This window comes from Brugia malayi (assembly GCF_000002995.4).
Source record: "Brugia malayi strain FR3 genome assembly, contig: Bm_v4_Chr4_scaffold_001, whole genome shotgun sequence".
Classification (NCBI taxonomy): Eukaryota; Metazoa; Nematoda; class Chromadorea; order Rhabditida; family Onchocercidae; genus Brugia; species Brugia malayi.
In genome coordinates, this window is record NW_025062478.1 from 9,346,544 (window position 1) to 9,365,900 (window position 19,357).

Consider the following 19,357-nt stretch of genomic DNA (forward strand, 5'->3'; position numbering starts at 1 on the left):
TTTAAAAGCAAATATAGTTATCATCGAATTCATCATTTTATCCAGTTGAAAATATATGAAAGTCTATTGGAATGTCAATCATAACAGTTTATATTTGCAAATTGTTGCCCTAAAAGAGTGAATTATTATTATTGCTGCAATAGAAAATAGTACATTTCTTTTTCTCTTAGTTTTATCATTTTTAGATTTTTTAGACTTTATACTTTTGTTTTTTTTTTTCCTTTTCTCTTCTTATTTGCTAGTAATTTCTTTTAATGAAATTATTTTCTTTTCTTTATTGATTTTTTTCCTTTTTTTTTTTTTTATTTCTACATTTTATTCATGTCTAAATAATTAATTTATCCAATTACCTATCAATAATGCCTTCAATTTAGTACTTTTAATAATACTTCATAAAATTTACAGTAGTTATGGAATAATAAATAAAATAAAAAATTATATGTGTATGTGAATAAATAAAACAAATATGCTAATTTCAAATCAAAAATATTTCTTTATTGTTTTCAAATCAAAATATACAAACATGTAACAAATGTATCGAATAGGACAGATTTCACATATTTGAAATCAATTCTTCATTATCACTAGAGTGCTACTTCGTTGGTAGCAATTCCCTGCAAAAAAATATTTTTTTTTTTTTTTTTTTTTAGTTTAAAATTATGACTTGAGTGCTTTGATAAACAAATATATCGAATAGATGATTAACTATTCTAGATAACACTTCTAGAAGTTAACAGTGATCACTGATCTAACTTTTTAGATTTTGAAATTCTTCAACATATCATTTCGTTAAATATGTTCAAAATGATAATTTGTCGAGATAATTCTCGTAGCAGATAAAACAAACGGATAAAGAGGCAAAAGTAAAAAGTTTACAAATAAAAATATTAAACAAAACTCTCAACAAATCAAATAACAATGACTTTATCTAACACATTTTCAAAACTATAATTTGAATGTCGAATGCTAAATCAATTCAATGCATCAAATCTTATCAAACACATGGCAGAAATTTGAACTTTGTTAAAGATATGAAAATAATCAATTTGGAATTTTGGTCTCGTAAATAACGTTTTCTTCATTTTTCTTTATTATCATAGTTTTTTTTTTTAAAACTGTTTTATTTATTTCGATTATATGTATTCTGGCTGTTAGCATAGATATTAGATCGCTCTTTATATCATGATTTTATGTTAACTGGGGCTGACATATGACGCTAAGAATAGTTTAGTTGTTGAAAGATTAATTACCAAAAAAAAAAGGAAATGTCAAAAAGTTACCATAAATTTCGGACATTTGCAACTGCTGTTCGAACAATCCGCTTCTGAGATCCGGAAATTTTGATTAAACTACGAACAATAGGACCATAAAATGGAAGTAATGCTTCAGAAGACCATTTTTGTGCTATTAACTTTAAACATTCAAGTGTTGCCAACTGAACCATCTGCAAAAAAAAAAAAAAAAAAGAATCGAGAAGTCAATTTAAATTTATTGAAAATTTTATCAACAGTTAAGAACATTCCTAAATAATCTTTAGGATTCGTAAAGTTTCGTATTCTGTTATCATCAAAAAAAGTCTTTTTACAAATTCTGTTTTACAAAATTATATTTTTTGAAAATTTTTACAAAATTCATTAAATTTAATAAAATAAAATAAACCATATTCGTGTTATGCTCAAGATAATGTTGCAATCGTGGTAGCACTTTCAACAAGAAATCATGACCCAATTGTTCAGCTGTTGCATTTTTCAATAATGCTGCTAAACCTGTAATAATCTGTCCTTCTGCGCACAAATCCAATCCTGATGTATCCAAAGCAGCACAAAGTATGGGCAATAACTGAAAATAAAATTTCTTTATTATCAATAAGGCATCTACATTTTAATAATAGTGTTTGGAAAGTTGGTTAAATTTGAGAAAATTAAAATTTCAAAATAATACCTCCACATATTTATCATTCATGATAGCTGTTGATGATGCAGCAAGCGCAAAAAGCGGTGCTAATAAAGGATACAAAACAATCCGTTTATTTTGAGATTCTGAAATTTCCGAAATAATTCAAAAATCTGATTATCGATTAGATATGAATTAATTAAAAGCAACCTCTGCTCGAGATGTCGCTTTAATAAAACAATTATCGAAATTATCGCTTAATTTTAAGAACACAACTACTGATAAAGTTTGTAGTTATCAATATAGGCACAGATCGCAATGATTATTTTATTTAAATCATTTAAACCACTCATTTAATTTCATTGTTTTCCTTTTTTCCAACGCTTAAATCTGTTATAGTCTCAGATGTAAGCCGTAAGTTTTTTTGAATCTTCAACATTTCTTTAACATAAATTCAATCCTAAAAACTACTAAGTAATACATTTTTCTAATGTCACATAAATAGTGGAAATGTAAGCTAATAAAGTTTTAATATCACTAATCACAATTATTTCTATAAAAAAAGAATCTTATCAAGATGCTTTTTTTATAGAAATAATTAACAACTGTTTTCTTCAAGTGTAAAACAAGATAGATTTCATAAAATTCATAGAGGATCAGAAGTAATTTGTCACAAAAAAAAAAAAAAAAAAAAAACAAATCTACTCTCCTATTTACAGTCACACAACCACTGCAAAAATTAAACAAAAAGATATGGCAACTGATATCACAAATTATAGCCATCAGATCGATGCATAATTAACTAAAAAATTAAGAATGTATATTACCTTTGCTTAAATCATTGAAATATTGAACATAGATAGGAATCAACTGACAAAAGAGTCGTTGTTGCCACAAAAATGTTGTTTGATACTTGCATTTTATCGGATCGGAGTAGCAAGTATTAAAAGTTAACATATCTACTAAAGTTTCTTTTAACACAGTGATATTTTCGGAATCAAAGTATTGAACGAGATCACGTAGAAGCTGCAATAATAAAAGTTATTCCTATAAATTGAAATGAATTTACTCATTCAAATGTTCCTTATAACCACTTGAAACCTCTAGGAAATATTAATAGCATCCAACATGTTAACATTTAGTTGTTAGTAACAAAAATAACAATTGATAATAATTATTACTGCGGTAAAATATGTAGATCCTTCAGGACGATCAGTCAAAAGAAGCGCGACACATAACCGAGTCCTACATTTGAAACTATCCAAAAAATCAAAACTTTGCGCTATTTTCTCCATATGCTTAAGCGTTTCGATATAATTTGGAGATTTGTTAACCAATGCAGCCATAATCAATGTTTTATACCAAATTAGATTACCATCTACAGAATCCAATTGCGTTAATAGCTTCAGAAGTTCATCGTTATACTAAAAATTAGAGAATTTTGTTACACTTATAAACAATCTTTTTAAATGATGCAAATAACTTTTTATTTAAAAGTTCAATGAAAAATATTACAAGTAATTCTCACCGGAGATTGGATAATGTATAGATATAAGCCTGGTAATAAACTTGGACAATATTTCAACTTTTCCCGAATCAAACAAAGGCCATCCAGATGTGTTCTGAAATTAGGGAATATTCTTTTTTGAAACCTAAAAAAAAGTCAGAAATCTTATATAGTTTATATTCAAAATGAGAAAAATTGCACCTGATGATGTTGAAATAACTGTGCACCGTTTTAACATTGACCTCCAGAAAATTTACACTAATTTTAATATATGAAATTCTTGACAACTTATAGATCAAGATCTTAGCAAGCTGATCCTAATACGAAAATATAAATTACCCATTACTAATTATTAGTCCAATTTGTTGCAATAATTTCGATTCTGCTTCTACATCTTTTTCTGATCCCATATGAAGTTCAAGCCTTACAAAGAAGCAATTTAAAGTTTGACTCAATAATGTTTCGTGTAATGTGATGCTTCCTGATCTGTTTTTGTTGAATATTTCAATGAAAATTTCTTGAAGATCATTTGAGCAAGCTAAAATTACGAAAAATCAACAAACTGAAAAGTAAACGATTGAGAAATTAATGGAAACCAAATATAAAAGAATTTTTGGAATAGCAAGTTGACAGAAACTAGGACACATTCTTGACCATTTTAAGAGCGTCTAAGTTGATAAAAAGAAGAAATTCATTTTTTCAAAAAAAAACTTTAAATTTGAAAAATGATCCAAAAATACATATGAAAATATTTCATACCTGATGTTGTCGGAAACAATGTTCCAAGATAAGATACAGCAAAATGAAGACTATCTATGTCATGAATAATAGACCAAAGCAATGGTGTTAGAGGAAATATTTCTAGAAAATCGAAACAATTTTGAGTTTTTTTTTTTGCATAGTTTGAAATTGTGAAAGTTTGCTATCAAATATAAAATAATAATAGACTAGTAAATATCCAAAAAATTTTTAAAAAATGATAATAGGTAATTAATCAACAATTAAAGAAATATCAAGAGCAAGAAAAAAAATTACACAACCTTTATTATTGCCAATTTCGTTTACAAACAAATCTTTTAGGATGGTCCATTTAGATGATGCAAAAGCATAGACAAACATCAGACAGCTATTCCTGCAAAAAATGAAACAATTCAATTTATATGTTAAAGATTAAAAAATGTATTTGGAAGAAATTTTAATTTGGAATAAATCATAATTTTTTTTTCAATTTCAATAGCTTCTTTACTTTTCATCATCATCATTTCATTGAATAGATTTTTTTTTTTTTGAATTCCATATATAAACGAGTCTTGCGCATAAGAAAAATTAAATAATACAACAATACACTTATTTCTTTTACCTTAATTCCTTATTCTCACTGCAAATAGTATCAAAACTTTTTCGCAGGAAAACTTTGCACTTCTCCAACAATCCATTCGTATGCACATCCAACTTAATACAAACCTGAAATTTATTGAAACAATTTAACTATTTCAATCCTTTTTATATAATTAAATGACAGAAATCAAGAGATACAGAAAACATTTTCATAAAGTTAATATAATAGCAATTGTAACAAAGAATTAAATATATGAACCTCCAGTAATTTATAACGTGCAAGCTGAGCGATCTCACGATCATATTTGTCAAGCATTTCAATAAATGAACTATGGTACTTCCGAAGGAGTGCAACTAAAAGATTTTTGATTTGAAGACAAAAGATATTTAAACAAAGTTATACTTCAACAGATACCACAACAAAAACTGAGCTTCAAACCAGGTAAAATTTAAAAAAGGATCAAGCCAATGGCCAAAAATCACCACACATTTAATTAAAATCGTTTTTATATTTCTAAAAACATACCTTGCTTAGAATCATCAGCTACATCAATCCAGTGACACAAAAACCTCAAACCGCTATTAACAATTTCATATTTATTAGCACTAGAACTTGCCGTATCACCTAAAAATCTCGAATGAAGCCAAATTCACAAAAATTTTTGAAAAAAACAGAGAAGAAAAGGAACATGAAAATCATTATTTCTGAAACAAGCGAAAATGAAAAATTATTAAATAGAAACAATTATTACCTTTGCATAATGACAGCAGCCATGAGAAAACGCTCTCGAAAATAACGGTGGAACATAATTCGCTAGATCTTAGTAAAATCTCAAAAAATGCTAAAAGCCGACCTGTTAGACCTAATTCAGTTTGTAGCACAAACATTTCACCCTCTGCAAACAGCAAAATGTTTAATAAAATAATAGTAAATAACTAATTGAAAAATGGACTATTTAATGCAATAAGCTCTGCCTTTATGCTGAATTCATATAAACATAAAGCATAATTAATCATTGATTTTTTTTTAAAAAAAAAACATTCAAGGAAAACTTAAAAGTCTTACTTTCAATAAATTCATGACATATACTTTCAATGTGTTGTCTTTTATCCTGAAAATATATACAGTGCAATAATTTACGATCTCCTAAGGAAGAGGAAAAGGAGAAATAATTATTTTGCACAATAAACAAAAGCTATGATAAAATGTTCCCAAAAATAATGATAAAAGAAAAGTATTTATGGGAAGATTAGATATATATTGAACAAAGTTAAAAATATCCTTCACGTAAACAAAAATCACAAAATTGATACCTTAATATTGCTTCTATCGAAAGCTTTTATTATTGAAGAAACAGCAGCAGTGATTGATTCTGGCATATAATCATCACGTGTATCATTTGGGAAATTGAATAGAACTGATCTAATACCTGCACACAATTGACCAATGTGATCAATGAGCTGATAACAAGGAAAAAATGCACATGCCTTGGCCTACAAAATTATGATTATTGAAGAATCGAGTTTCAAATCAAGAAAGTATATCAAAACGATCAAAAAGAACAGTTAAAAATTCAGGTTTTCAAAAAAAAAAAAAAAAAAAAAGCATAGATCGTTTGGAAGCTTTCCGGAAATTGATACCTTTATAATATAAATGTACATCATTTAAACCAATAAAATTCTAGAAATTAACCAAATTATCAAATATAAGACAATAATACTATACCAAAAATGAGCAAATTTCCAATTTTGTATCCGTCGAATATTCACTATCTAGAAGTTTTTCAATAATCAATTCAAAAACAAAGGGTGCAAATTCTTCATCGGCAAGTAAACAACTTTCACATCCACTAACCAACAATTCCCTGGTAATTTCTGTTCGCTCCCTTGAATTCTAAAAAACAAAAAAAAATTCAGTTGTAGTTATAAAATGATGTCAATATAAAGGTATAATACAATTTATCAGGATAACAATGAATATAGCAATGAATATAATAGCTGCAGTGTTATATTCATTGATTAATCGAATAAAATTAAAACACAGAATTTAAAAAAAAGAAAAAAAAAAACATTACTGACATGATTAAATTCAATAGGATAATAGCAAGCGATGATATCAAACAAGTCACTCGCATAAAGATCAAGCAAATTTCTTTGAAAATCTCCTGAAATTGTCAAAATCATAAAAGAAAAAGCAATTAAATAAGATAACACAATTTATTCCACCTAACCATTCAGAACAGCATATCACTTCACTAATAATTGTTCGACAAAATTGATATATAAACTTTCGAAAATAAATTATTCTCAGAAGTTACTCACCAGAATTAAAATGTTTGAAGAAAGTGCAAAAAAGACGAAAAACAAGAATGAGACATCGAGGATCTCGTTCTCCGGATATAGACGACATAAAGTAGGAAATAAAGTATGTATTCGTCGAGAGTTCTGAAAAAATCACATAATAATTGTAATATTTTCAAATTTAGAGAGAAGATTAGGAAATATAAAGTAATTTCACCTTATCTTTTATTAGGGCAATACGTATTTAATATAATTTAAAATGTTTAAATATGCCAAAAATGTTTGAGAAAGAATTTTCGTTTCTTTCTTTTCTTTTTTTCTTTTTCGAATGTATGCAACAGTTCAATAGTACAAACATATTTTAAAAAAACAGTCAAATTTTTAAGAAAATAATTCAAGAGAAAAGTATGATATGTAACAATTTAGATCTAAAAATTTGTAAAAGTTAGCAGATAAATTTCTCTAACCTTTAGAGTATTTGTTAAGTAATAGATCTAAAATTTGATAAAATACGAATCGCTCCCTCTGGGCACAAGTTTGCACTTGCCCTTGACGAAATAAAGTGTCAACAAGAGAATCAATGCTACTACTTTTCACACGTAAATTAATCATTAGCTGAAAGAGAAAATCTGCATTAATTTCTTAAATAGATTAATCACTGAAATAAACACAAATTACTAAACAATTAATTAAAATTTCAAAATAGAAGTTATTCAAGTTTCCAACACATACATAAATCTTAATTATAGTGAACATAATTCTTAGGTTCACAAAATCAATATCCATCACATCATTAAGTGATAATAAAATCAATAAGCAAATGTAAAACTCGAAATATTTAACTGTAGTAAATGATCATCTGCAACTTTTAAATCAATAAATCTATTAAATTAACAGTTATATATGCTTTCTTGAGCAATGGCATTTAACGAAGTGATGAAAATTCATGGTCATTAAATATGGAATCAAATATATTAGTAAACAAAAACTTACCAGTTTCTTCAGAACTGTTAGTATAAAAAAGTTCGGAGTATCAAAAATACTATAATTCATTAGGAAGAAATTCATGAGTAATTCCACTGAAAGAAGTTAAAATTAGGGGTATAAAAGAAGTGAATGAGAATTATTGAATTAAACAAACTCTGTAATTTTGTTATAAAGAAAATACCGACCATGAGGTAACTCCCATGGATAATTTTGTGGAAGTTTACTTATCACTAAACAAATTCGTTTTAATCCATTTTCTCGTTTTTCACGATTGTTAGATTTCATTTCAGATCTGAAAGAAGAAAAAAAAATTTGATAAAAATTCATTAATAGAACTTACTTAAAATGTATTCCTAATAATTAAATCATAATTTTGAAATAATAAAAAAAGAGATGAGTGGAAAACTTACTGAAATGATTCGACAAATACGCGTAAAGTGAAAGATTTCCCATGAGATAATTTATCTACCCACTGATTAACAAAACATAAGTCATCATCAACTTCTGCTATCGTTTCTTTGTCCTCATTCATCTCGAAAATAAAACTGAAAAAATTAAACGATCATTCATTTTGGAAACAAAATTTGAGAAACTAAAACGATCGCTGCAAAAGAATAATATTAGTTGCATATCTAAATTAATAAATCGCTTATTTACAAATTTTTAATATGTCCAATATCTTTATAAAATCTAAAAGTATCAAATTTCAAATTCAATAATAATATACACAACTGATTCATAAGATATATTCCAAACTTATAATTTTATAAAATATTCCTAAATCTTTCAGCAAATGAAAGGCTGAAAAGATCATCACTGATAGCATTTATTGTTTTAAATTTTCGTTCTTTCAATCCTAAACCATAATCAATCTAATCAATAAATTCTACCCTACAGTTGAAATCAAAAATCTAAAAAAAAAAAAAAAAAAAAAAGAAAACAAATTAATTCATACAATAATCTAATAAATTTTCCTATCTGTCAATCATAAATAATTATTACAAATGAATCATAAAGCCATTCATCCTATCATAATTGTATAATTTACATAGCTATTCTACAAATTAAAACATAATCACTTTAAGCAATCAATAATTACACATAAATTATACCAACTAATTACTGGAATGTTAGATAAGAAAATTTTTCACATATTTCAATCAATAACCTTTGATCTCATACTCCTAATAACTAATCAACAATTTTTTCTCATAATGCTATTATTATTGTATCACAAAATAATCTTACTATTACTTACTTTACTTGAGCAGAATACCCTTTGACCTTTCACAAACACCCCACCATTAATTACAAAATCCATCGCTTCACCGACTGCTGATGTCCACTAAATTGTCCCGCTAATGTTGTTGCATGCGACAATTGCGCAATATTTTTGTTTCAAAACAAAAAGTAAACAACGTAGACTTGTAGAAATTTCAGGTTAAAATTTTTCGACCCTTTAGAATTTGCTTTTTTTTAATATTCCATATGTATTTAATGTCTTTTTTTATTTTTTAAAGGATATCACATTTTTCTTCCTCTTTTTTTGGCCAAAAACTAAGATTTAATTGAATATTTTAGCAATTGATATAAAGGATATTTTAGATGTATTAATAATAGATGCATAAATAATTTAAGTAATTTTTTTTTGAAACGAGAATATATATCTTTATTCGATTAAAATATTTAACACCAAATATATTATTATAATAATAAATGCATAATTTAAAGTATATATAAAGGAAAACAATAAATAAATGTAAATATTTACGTAAAAAAAAAGTATGCTAGCATTTATTAGCAATACCAATATATAATAATAATTTCAAAAAAAAAGAGAAAAATGATGAATAAACAATAGTGCTTAGTTTACATGCATGTCAAAATGCGCCATAACGTATTAATGAGCGCATATGGTTGCGCATATGTGTTATAGATAACGTTATAGTAGAAAGAATATTACTGTATCACATCGGAATAGACGTCAAAATGTAGTGCTATAGATTACATAAAAATGGAACAGTAACGTAGATTACGTCAGAGCAGACAGATCACGTCATAATAAGAAAATATCGTAGATTACGTCATAATAGAAAAAGTATAGTAGATTACGTCGGAATTAATAGATCATTTTATAATACAAAAATAACGTAGATCACGTTAGAATTGATGGATCAATTAATAATAGAAAAAGTACCGTAGATTACGTCAGAATTGATAGATAACGTTATAATACAAAGTTCATCGTAGATTACGTCACAATGATTAGATACGATTAAATTGCACAATGGGAAAGTAACGTATGTTACGCCATAAAGGGAAAATGATGGCACAAAGGATCAAATATAGATTTCAAAAAAAAGGGAATCAGTAAATAGGTTTTATGAAAGAAGAAATAATCAACGATTGGGAATAACAATCACTGAATTTGGTTAATGATAATAAAATATAATAATAATAACAATACTACTACTACTACATAATAATAATAATAATAAATAAATAATAGTGAAACTTTTAAATGCATAATATTAGTGTGATATCTAAATTTGAATTTAAGTCTTATTCAATCCTAAATAATCATTGTACAATTGCATCCAATATATCTTTCTACTTCTTTTTCCTCTTTAAATTTGATCAAATTATTATTTCTATTCTCGCGTAATTTCGATTGATTTCATAGATAATATCAATATTTATGACATATAATTTATACTATAAGAATAAAATTTTTTCTAACAATTAAAATCAAAAAATACATAAATAAAAATTAAGTCTAAAAAAAGAAAAGAGGAAAATTTCAACAATTTAATTTCAACTTTTATTGAATTCATAAAAAAATTATGAATTAAATAAAATATATTATTATTGAATATATAATAATATAAGAATGATAAATTTTACAAGAATAGTTGATTGATTAAAAATAAAAAAAGTTGCACAATTGCATAACATTTGCTTGCAACAACAATCCCAAATATTTACCAACGGTCCTCTCATATAACCCATAAATTTTGCAGCAACAGAACCAACAGCACAACTTTCATCCTATTATTAAAAATTAAATTATAAAAATATTGAATTTAAAAAAAAAAAAAAAAAACAAAGAACTTAGAATCATTAAAATAACCTAATATAGCATTTTAAATTCTTTTACAAAAAAAGAAAAAAAAATATCAGTTTTGTGTGGAAGAAAAGAAGGAAAAAAACTTATTTAAAAAAAAAAAATTTTAAAGTTAAATGATATGAGCTTTAAAAAAAATTAAAAAAAAAAAAACTAAAAACTATTGAAATGATAAATGTAATTTATTATAACAAATTATCACACAAATTTCGAAAAAAAAAAAGGAATTATTAAAAAAAAAATATATTACCATACAAATTCCACTATCATCACAAGATTTGATAGTGAATGATTGTCGCTGAAATGAAAAAAAAAAAAAATAAAATTTTGCAAATTATTAGTATTATTAAATATAATTTTTTAGAAAAAGAAAAAAAAAGAAAGAAAAACAAGTCAGTTGATAATTACTCTTATCTATGAGAGTAACCGGGAATGATTAGTGGGATTTTTAATGGGATAAATAATACTTAGAAAAAATTATTAATACTCTTTAGTATTCATTTATTATTATTAGCATTATTATTGTATGGTTGGAATAAATTTAACTAAATTGCTGCAATTCTGATAAAATTTCGTAAAAATGCTGATAGCATGCAAAAATAATTTGTGAATAGCGTGCAACTTTAGTGCACGCAAATTGTGAATAGGATGCAATTTTAGTGCATGCAAAAGTGAATAGCGTGCAATTTTAGTGCAAGCAAAAGTGAATAGCGTGCAACTTTAGTGCACGCAAATTGTGAATAGGATGCAATTTTAGTGCATGCAAAAGTGAATAGCGTGCAATTTTAGTGCAAGCAAAAGTGAATAGCGTGCAACTTTAGTGCAAGCAAAAGTGAATAGCGTGCAACTTTAGTGCACGCAAAGTGAATAGCGTGCAACTTTAGTGCAAGCAAAAGTGAATAGCGTGCAACTTTAGTGCACGCAAATTGTGAATAGGATGCAATTTTAGTGCATGCAAAATGAAATATTTTATGCAAGCAAAAGTGAATAGCGTGCAACTTTAGTGCACGCAAATTGTGAATAGGATGCAATTTTAGTGCAAGCAAAAGTGAATGTGATAGGATGCAATTGTGAATATGAACTAATGCATGCGAAAATAATTTATGAATAGCATATAAAATAATTAAGTAAATCAAAGAAGAATTGAATAAATTAAAATTGGAAGTAACAAAATATTTTTGATATGATTGTCTAAGAATTTATTTGCTTAATGCTTGCTAATCGCAAAAACTTTTACTAATTTTTTTTAAATTTCATTAATTTAAATTTATATTTAAAAAGAAATTAATAAGATTATAAAATAATTATAAACGAATATTATAAGTTCAATTTTTCCATTCTTTAATTTGATTACATTTTTTAAAAAAGAAATAAGTGAAAAAAAATAAAGTGCTTACATATCTAAAATCAACATGATGATATTTAATACAAAAATTTCCCACTTGACAAGTTTTAATTTTGAATGAAATTGGTGAATGAAAATATTCTGTTGTAACACCTTGATAACATTTTAAGCCAAATACCAATTTGATCGAAATAATTGATAATACGATAATTATCAAATAAACTATAATAATTTATTTAAAAAAAGGTTAAAATTGAGAATATCAAATTCTAATTTTACAAATCACATTGAACATAGAAATTAGTATTTGAGTTAAAATATTACAAAAATAAAAAGTTCATTTAAACAAAATTGAAATTTAATTTAAATTACATTTCAGAAATATATGTATTGGTAATAGTTGTATTTATAATGATAATAATAATAATGATAATAATAATATTAGTTACGTTTGTAATATAATAATTAATATAAACAATTGTAATATAATAATTAAAACAATTATTATTGGTCACAACATTAGTTTATTCGTTGTATTTGCAATAATAACTATTGTTATTAGTTTTAATTTCCAGAAATCACGATTATGGCGGTAATTATTATCATTATAATCATGATAATATCAATTATTATTATTAAAATAGATCAAACTTTTCATATGTATGCGTCTTTCAATATAGAATCATTGGCTTTATGCAATATTTGCTTTTTGCGCCTGAAAATTATGTATTAATACAAAATTTGTTGCAAAATTTATAACAATCGACAACATACAATTTAACTTTGTAATTATTATACTTTATCAAAGTTTATTAAAAGTAATTTATAGCAAAGTTATTTTAATACATTTTAACTGATTTTCGATAAGTAACAGTGTTGTTTAGAAAAAACAAATGTTTTTTATAAAGTAATGAAAACAAAGAAATAATTATCATAAGTTATCACTTTTAAAATTATAACCGAAGAAAGATAAAATTGAATTGATAAGATATATTCTAATTAGTTCTTTTCAATGTATCAAAAAATAAAATTTTTTTTTTTGAAATAGCTAAAAATAAATAAATAAATAATTCAATTTTAAAATATCTTAATAAATAGATAAATAATAATTCAATTTTCGACAAAAAAACCGATCAAATATCATTGAAAAAAGATAATATGCTTAAATTAAACTTTTTTTTTAAAAAAAATATGAAAATATTTAAAATTCTATAATTCAGAGCAATTTTAAATATGCAAATTATGGTGGAAATTTAGAAAATATTTAAAAAGGATAAAATGAATGAATTTAGAAGCATAATTTTCTTTTTTTTTTTTCCTTGAAATTAAACAATAAAAATTTGTTTTTTTGTTTTTCAATTAATCTTATTTAGTATTATTCAAACATTCCTGAAATGATTTCAGGAATGAAAAAAAAGAGCTTTCCGGTTTTGTACATTTAGAATAAATGCAAAACTTGTTTCTTGCTTCTTTTTTTGATTTCATTATTCTTATTTTTTATTCGAGAAATTTGAGATTAAGCAAATGAGTAAAGAGATATCACGTAAGTGATCGTAAATAATTATTACGTAAGTGATTTCTACCTACTACAAACATTAGTTGTCTTAAACAGAAATGATTTACAATTCATAAAAATTTTCAAGTAATTATTAAATCAAAAAATTTTTGGTGATCTTATCAGTGTTATTTAACAATTAAGTTGTCAGTTGATAATTAAATTGTTATCAGTAGAAAAAAATCAGAAATTAACTGTTGGTTTAAATTATTGCAAAATTGATTTTATCAGCATTATGTTACAAAAATAATTTTATAAATAAAAAATTGGAATTTTTAAATTTACATTTTGTAAATATCACTGAGATATTAAATAATTTTATATTAAAAAAAATGACCACAAAAGGGTAATTAAAAAACTTATATATCACCGGAAATAATTTCACGAAATAACAAAAATTTTAAAAAATCAAATTAAAAAAAATAAATATAAAAAAAGAAAACAAAAATTATATGTTATTATTAATGTAATCGAATTTGCCTTTATGAATATCAATTTTTAAATGAATTAACTTTTTCTAAGCAAAATTAATATTTATTCCTTTGTTTAATGTTAAATATGTTTATTGCTACAAAGATTTTGTGCTAATATTGCTAATGAAATAATGTTAAATGCAAAAATGAATAAATTAATTTTTCAAAACAAAAATTTTTTTCAGAAAAAAGAGGTAAACAAATAAACAAACAAACCAATTATGCAAATAAGCTTAATTTGAAAAAAAAAAATGCAAAAAAAAGAATTATAAAGCTTAAAATAGTGTAATGTTTAAGTATAAAATATTCAATATTTTTTTTGAAAATTTTAAATTGTGTGTAATTTTTTGAAATTTAATAAATTACGTAATTAAAAAATGTTTTAACAATTGGAATAATTTACTTTCGAATAATATAATTCAAAATGAAATTATAACATTTCATTCTTGGATGTAAGTAACACTAGCTTTCTATATGAAATTTATGCAATTTTTCAATTTAAACATTTGATTTTAAAATTGAAACTTAAAATGATAAATAAAATTTGTTTAATTTAAAATTATTATGCAAATTATTCAAGTTAAAATTGATGTTTGTCGCAAACTGAAATTATTTGAGTTAAAATTAATGTGTGCAATTCAAGTTGAAATTGTTTAAATTAAAATTTTTGTGTATATTAAATTGAAATTATTTCATTTAAAATTAAAATATATTTTATTTAATGTGCATGAAAAATGCAAAAAGTACTAATAGTAATGGTAATAATCGAATTTAAGTATTCGAATTCTTTTTTCTCACAAAAAATTTTCCCAACAGAACAATTCGTGTGACATTTGTCACATAAAAGGCGGTAAATGTCTTTTATAGTCTAAAAATGAAAAAAAAAATTTGTTTACGCATGTTCACGTGTGTGTGTCTGTGTGTTTGTATGTGTATGTGTATGTGTATGTGTATGTGTGTATGTGTGTGTGTGTGTATGTATGTATGTATGTATGTATGTATGTATGTATGTATGTATGTATGTATGTATGTATGTATGTATGTATGTATGTACATTTCTCTTTCCCATAACCTTCCCCTGGTTTTTCCCAACCTCTTCCCAAGCACTCTCATATTTCCCATATTGCGGTAATTTCATCTGATCATCACTTTATGAATTGAAATTTTGTCATTAGAAGAAAACAAAGTTGAAATTTTTTTTTGTTTTTGATTTTAGAAATTTATATTTTAATGTAAAATTATAAAAGATCAAAAAAAAAAAAAAAAAATTTATAATAATTATTTTTTAAAAAAGCATTACTTTAAATAGAACAATTGCATTATCATTAAGATATTTTTTTTTTTTTAAAAATTAATTTCAATGATAATTATCATTTTTATTTATATATTTATTTTCCATATATAAATTTTTGCTGGTAAATGTTTTACTACTATCTTTTTGATAAGGAAAATATAGTAAATTTTATATTTTTTTATAAAAAAAATATCTAGAAATTTCAAAAAAAAAGGAAATTCAAATTTTCATGCCTAAAATTTTAAAAAATATTCAATTAGATAACTAAATAAATTCAAAGGATATTCAATTAAATAAATTAAAAGAAAAAAGAAAGAAAATTCAAATTTCTATTTCTAAAAGACAAAAAGAAAAGCAAATTTGAGTAAATAAACTTAAAAAAAGAAAATTTAAATTTCCATACCTAAAAGATAAAAAGAAAAATTTAAGCAAATAAACTTAAGAAAAAAAAAAAAGAAAATTCACATTTCCATTTCCAAAAGACAAAAAGAAAACAAATGTAAGTAAACAAACATTTAAAAAAAGGAAAAATCAAATTTCCATGTCGAAAAGATAAAAAGAAAACAAATTGAAATGTTACATTTGTTTATTCGTCGAAATTTAATCAATCAAAAAAAACCCATAATTAATCCCTGGGAAATTCTCAACCTTTCCCATGTCATCTCATAGGTATCTCATAAGTGTCACAGGTATCACAGGTATTAGTTGTTTTGAGAAAACATATATATACATAAACGATTATAAATCACTCATTATTACTCTTCATTTTACCTGTCATTTACCTGTCCTTTCTCTAATTATCAGTTTAGTCGATTAATTCAGGTATGCTTATTATTCCACCTTCCAAATTTGAATCTTTATTTTCTTTTTTTTCACCAAAATTTGATAGAGTAAAATTAAAAAATGAAAAATATACTATTAATTGTGGAATTCAAAAAAAAGTTTTGTTTTTACTTTAAATTTTAAAATGATATAAATTATAATTAATTTTTTAGATAATACTATATTATTGCAAAAGTTTTTTTTTTTTTTTAAATTGTTTAAATTTTAGATTAATTGCAATTCAACACTTATCAAATTGTGTATTTATTGAAATCATTTCAAGAATTATGTCATTTATTTTACGAAATTTTTTTCGTAGTAAAAATGATAAGAAAAATGATAAATTTATCAAAGAACTTCAAGCGGCTGAGGAACAACTGAAAAATGAATTACAATTTTGGAATAATAAGTAATTTTTTTTAATTTTTATTCAATTTTTTTTCTTTTTTTTGTCATAGAATTTTTGTAATTAAAAATGAATTTTGTATAATAATTTTTATATTATTGTTAATTTAGTTTGATGAATTCAAAAATTTTCATTTATTTTTTTTTTTTTTTACTTAAGCTTTAAATGCTTTTTCTTTTTGTTGGTTCTTTTTTTTAATATTTAGAATTCATTTTATAAATTTAGTTAATGTTTTGAAATTAATTTAAGTTTTGTAGCTTTCATCTTTTTTAAAAAAAAGGAACTTAAGTCTTTTTTAACATTTTAAGTATATATTTTGAAAAAAAAATTTGCTTAAATCAAGTATTTTCCTTTTTTTAGATGCATTGAACAAAAAGAAATGATTAAATCACTGCAAAATCTTATCAATTCATTATCAGATCAGTTGCAAGATGCAAAAGATGAGCTTTTTAGTGAAATTGATTATCAGTAAGTTTATTTTAAATAATATTTAACAAATAATTTTCATATGTTTTATTAATTTTTAATTATTATCAAAAATTTAAGCTAATAAATTGCTTATTATACTAATAATTTTGGTATGTTTTTTTTTTTTTTAGATTTAATTTATAGTTTATTTGAAATAATTGAAATAATTTTAATTGTTTTAGACCATTTTCAAAGGAATGTGAAATGTTTGTTCAAATACAAAATGAAGTAAAAAATGGAAAAAAGAAGTGTAAACAACTTAAGAAACGTATAAAATATGTAAGTGTTTCAAAAAAAAAAAAAAAGGAAAATTTTTTTTTTTCTTCAATATTTTTTAAATTATTTAAATGTTAGAAAATGCATTTAATTTCATTTTGCTCTAAATTTTTTTTTCTCAATTTAAGCTAAATAATTTTTTTAATTTTAGCTATTTAATTATTCATTAAAATTAATTGTAACTATCAAATAAAATGCCAATCATAGAGCTAAATTAATTTTTTTTGTTTTTTACTAAAAATTTTTTAGAATTAATTAATATTATTATTATTTAGTATTATTTGTTAATTCTTTTTTTTTCTTTCTTAAACTTTTAGTATTATTTGTAAAAATTTCTTCTTTTTTTTTCAATTTATTATATTTTTAAATAAATAATCGTAATTTCAGTGTAAAATACAAGAAAAATTAATGAGAAAAGAATTAAATGAAATGAATTTACGCATTGAAGAAAATGAAAGATATAAAATTGAGCTCATTCGACGAAAGGAAAAAGCTGACAAAAGCGCCTTATATTGGCAAAATCGAATTGCGCAAAAACAATCAAATAATGCTACTACAAATAATAGTAATAATTGTAATAATGATAATAGTAATAATAATAGTAATAACAATCACGATAATAGTGATAATAGCAATAATAATAGTAATGATAATCATGATAATAGTGATAATAATTTGCTTACACAATCAAAAGTATAAAATTTTATAAATTATCAAATATTACCTATCATTAATGATAATTTTGTTTTCTTAATCTTTAATTTGATTTATTGTTTTGTTGAATGATTTTGTATTGCATTTTAAAATTATATTTGCATATATTTTAGTTCAATTTAATTTAGTTTATCAAATTTTGTCTTTTTAAACTTAAAAATTCATTTACACAAATTAAACAAATAGTATTTAATTTTTTAAAATCTTTTCTCTGATTATTTACATTAGTTAAATTGTTGATTTCTCTTTCCTTTGTATTTATTTATTTTAAAAATAATTAATAATCTTATTCTTCTGTTTGCTATTTTTATTTTATCATTAGAATCTGTTCACATTGTTTTTTTTTTTTTTATTCATTTTTGAAATTTATTAATTTCATTTTAATATTTATTTTTGTTCCAAATTTATTTCTTTATCTAAAATTTCAACATTGTCTTTTTTTCTTGAATAATTTATTTTATTATTTCATTATAATGGCTTTACTATTTGCTTTATTTTTATATTTAATTATTTTTATATAAGAATTTTTTATATTTAATATTTAATTTTCTATTTAATGTCACATTATAATTATGCATTTGTCAACCATTTTAAAGTTTTTGTTTTTTTACAAATAATATTTTCATTATTTCTAATCATTGTTCTTTCAGTGCTATTAGCAATTAATTTATTTTGTTCTAATTGAATAAAAAAAATTTTTGAGTAATAATTGTTTCAATTATTAACACTGATAGTAATAATAAAAATAAAAATTAGAATAGTCACAAATAAAAATCTAAAATTAAATTAAAATAAAATATGAAATAGAGAAATTGATGTCATAGAATTACATTCTTTTTTTTTCCTTTTTTTTT

At 23.3% G+C, this 19,357-nt stretch overlaps 2 protein-coding genes across 2 annotated transcripts; one reads left to right on the top strand and one right to left on the bottom strand.

The window, feature by feature from the left end:
- Nucleotides 1-592: 592 nt before the first annotated feature.
- On the bottom strand, nt 593-8,558 carry Bma-mms-19 (Uncharacterized protein; the record flags this gene model as incomplete). Its single annotated transcript, XM_043082228.1, has 23 exons — nt 593-614; nt 1,281-1,444; nt 1,660-1,839; nt 1,942-2,039; nt 2,721-2,919; nt 3,075-3,317; nt 3,422-3,515; nt 3,740-3,938; nt 4,160-4,261; nt 4,441-4,532; nt 4,761-4,864; nt 4,998-5,092; nt 5,265-5,363; nt 5,491-5,634; nt 5,805-5,850; nt 6,053-6,232; nt 6,465-6,632; nt 6,818-6,903; nt 7,061-7,183; nt 7,507-7,654; nt 8,033-8,118; nt 8,212-8,318; nt 8,437-8,558. The coding sequence occupies 23 exons, from the start codon at nt 8,556-8,558 to the stop codon at nt 593-595; spliced, it is 2,901 nt and encodes a 966-aa protein (XP_042938162.1).
- An 8,866-nt stretch (nt 8,559-17,424) lies between these two features.
- Nucleotides 17,425-18,488, top strand: Bm17780 (Uncharacterized protein; the record flags this gene model as incomplete). The annotated part of the gene is made up of 3 exons (XM_043082229.1): nt 17,425-17,513; nt 17,696-17,792; nt 18,177-18,488. The coding sequence occupies 3 exons, from the start codon at nt 17,425-17,427 to the stop codon at nt 18,486-18,488; spliced, it is 498 nt and encodes a 165-aa protein (XP_042938163.1).
- Nucleotides 18,489-19,357: the final 869 nt, after the last annotated feature.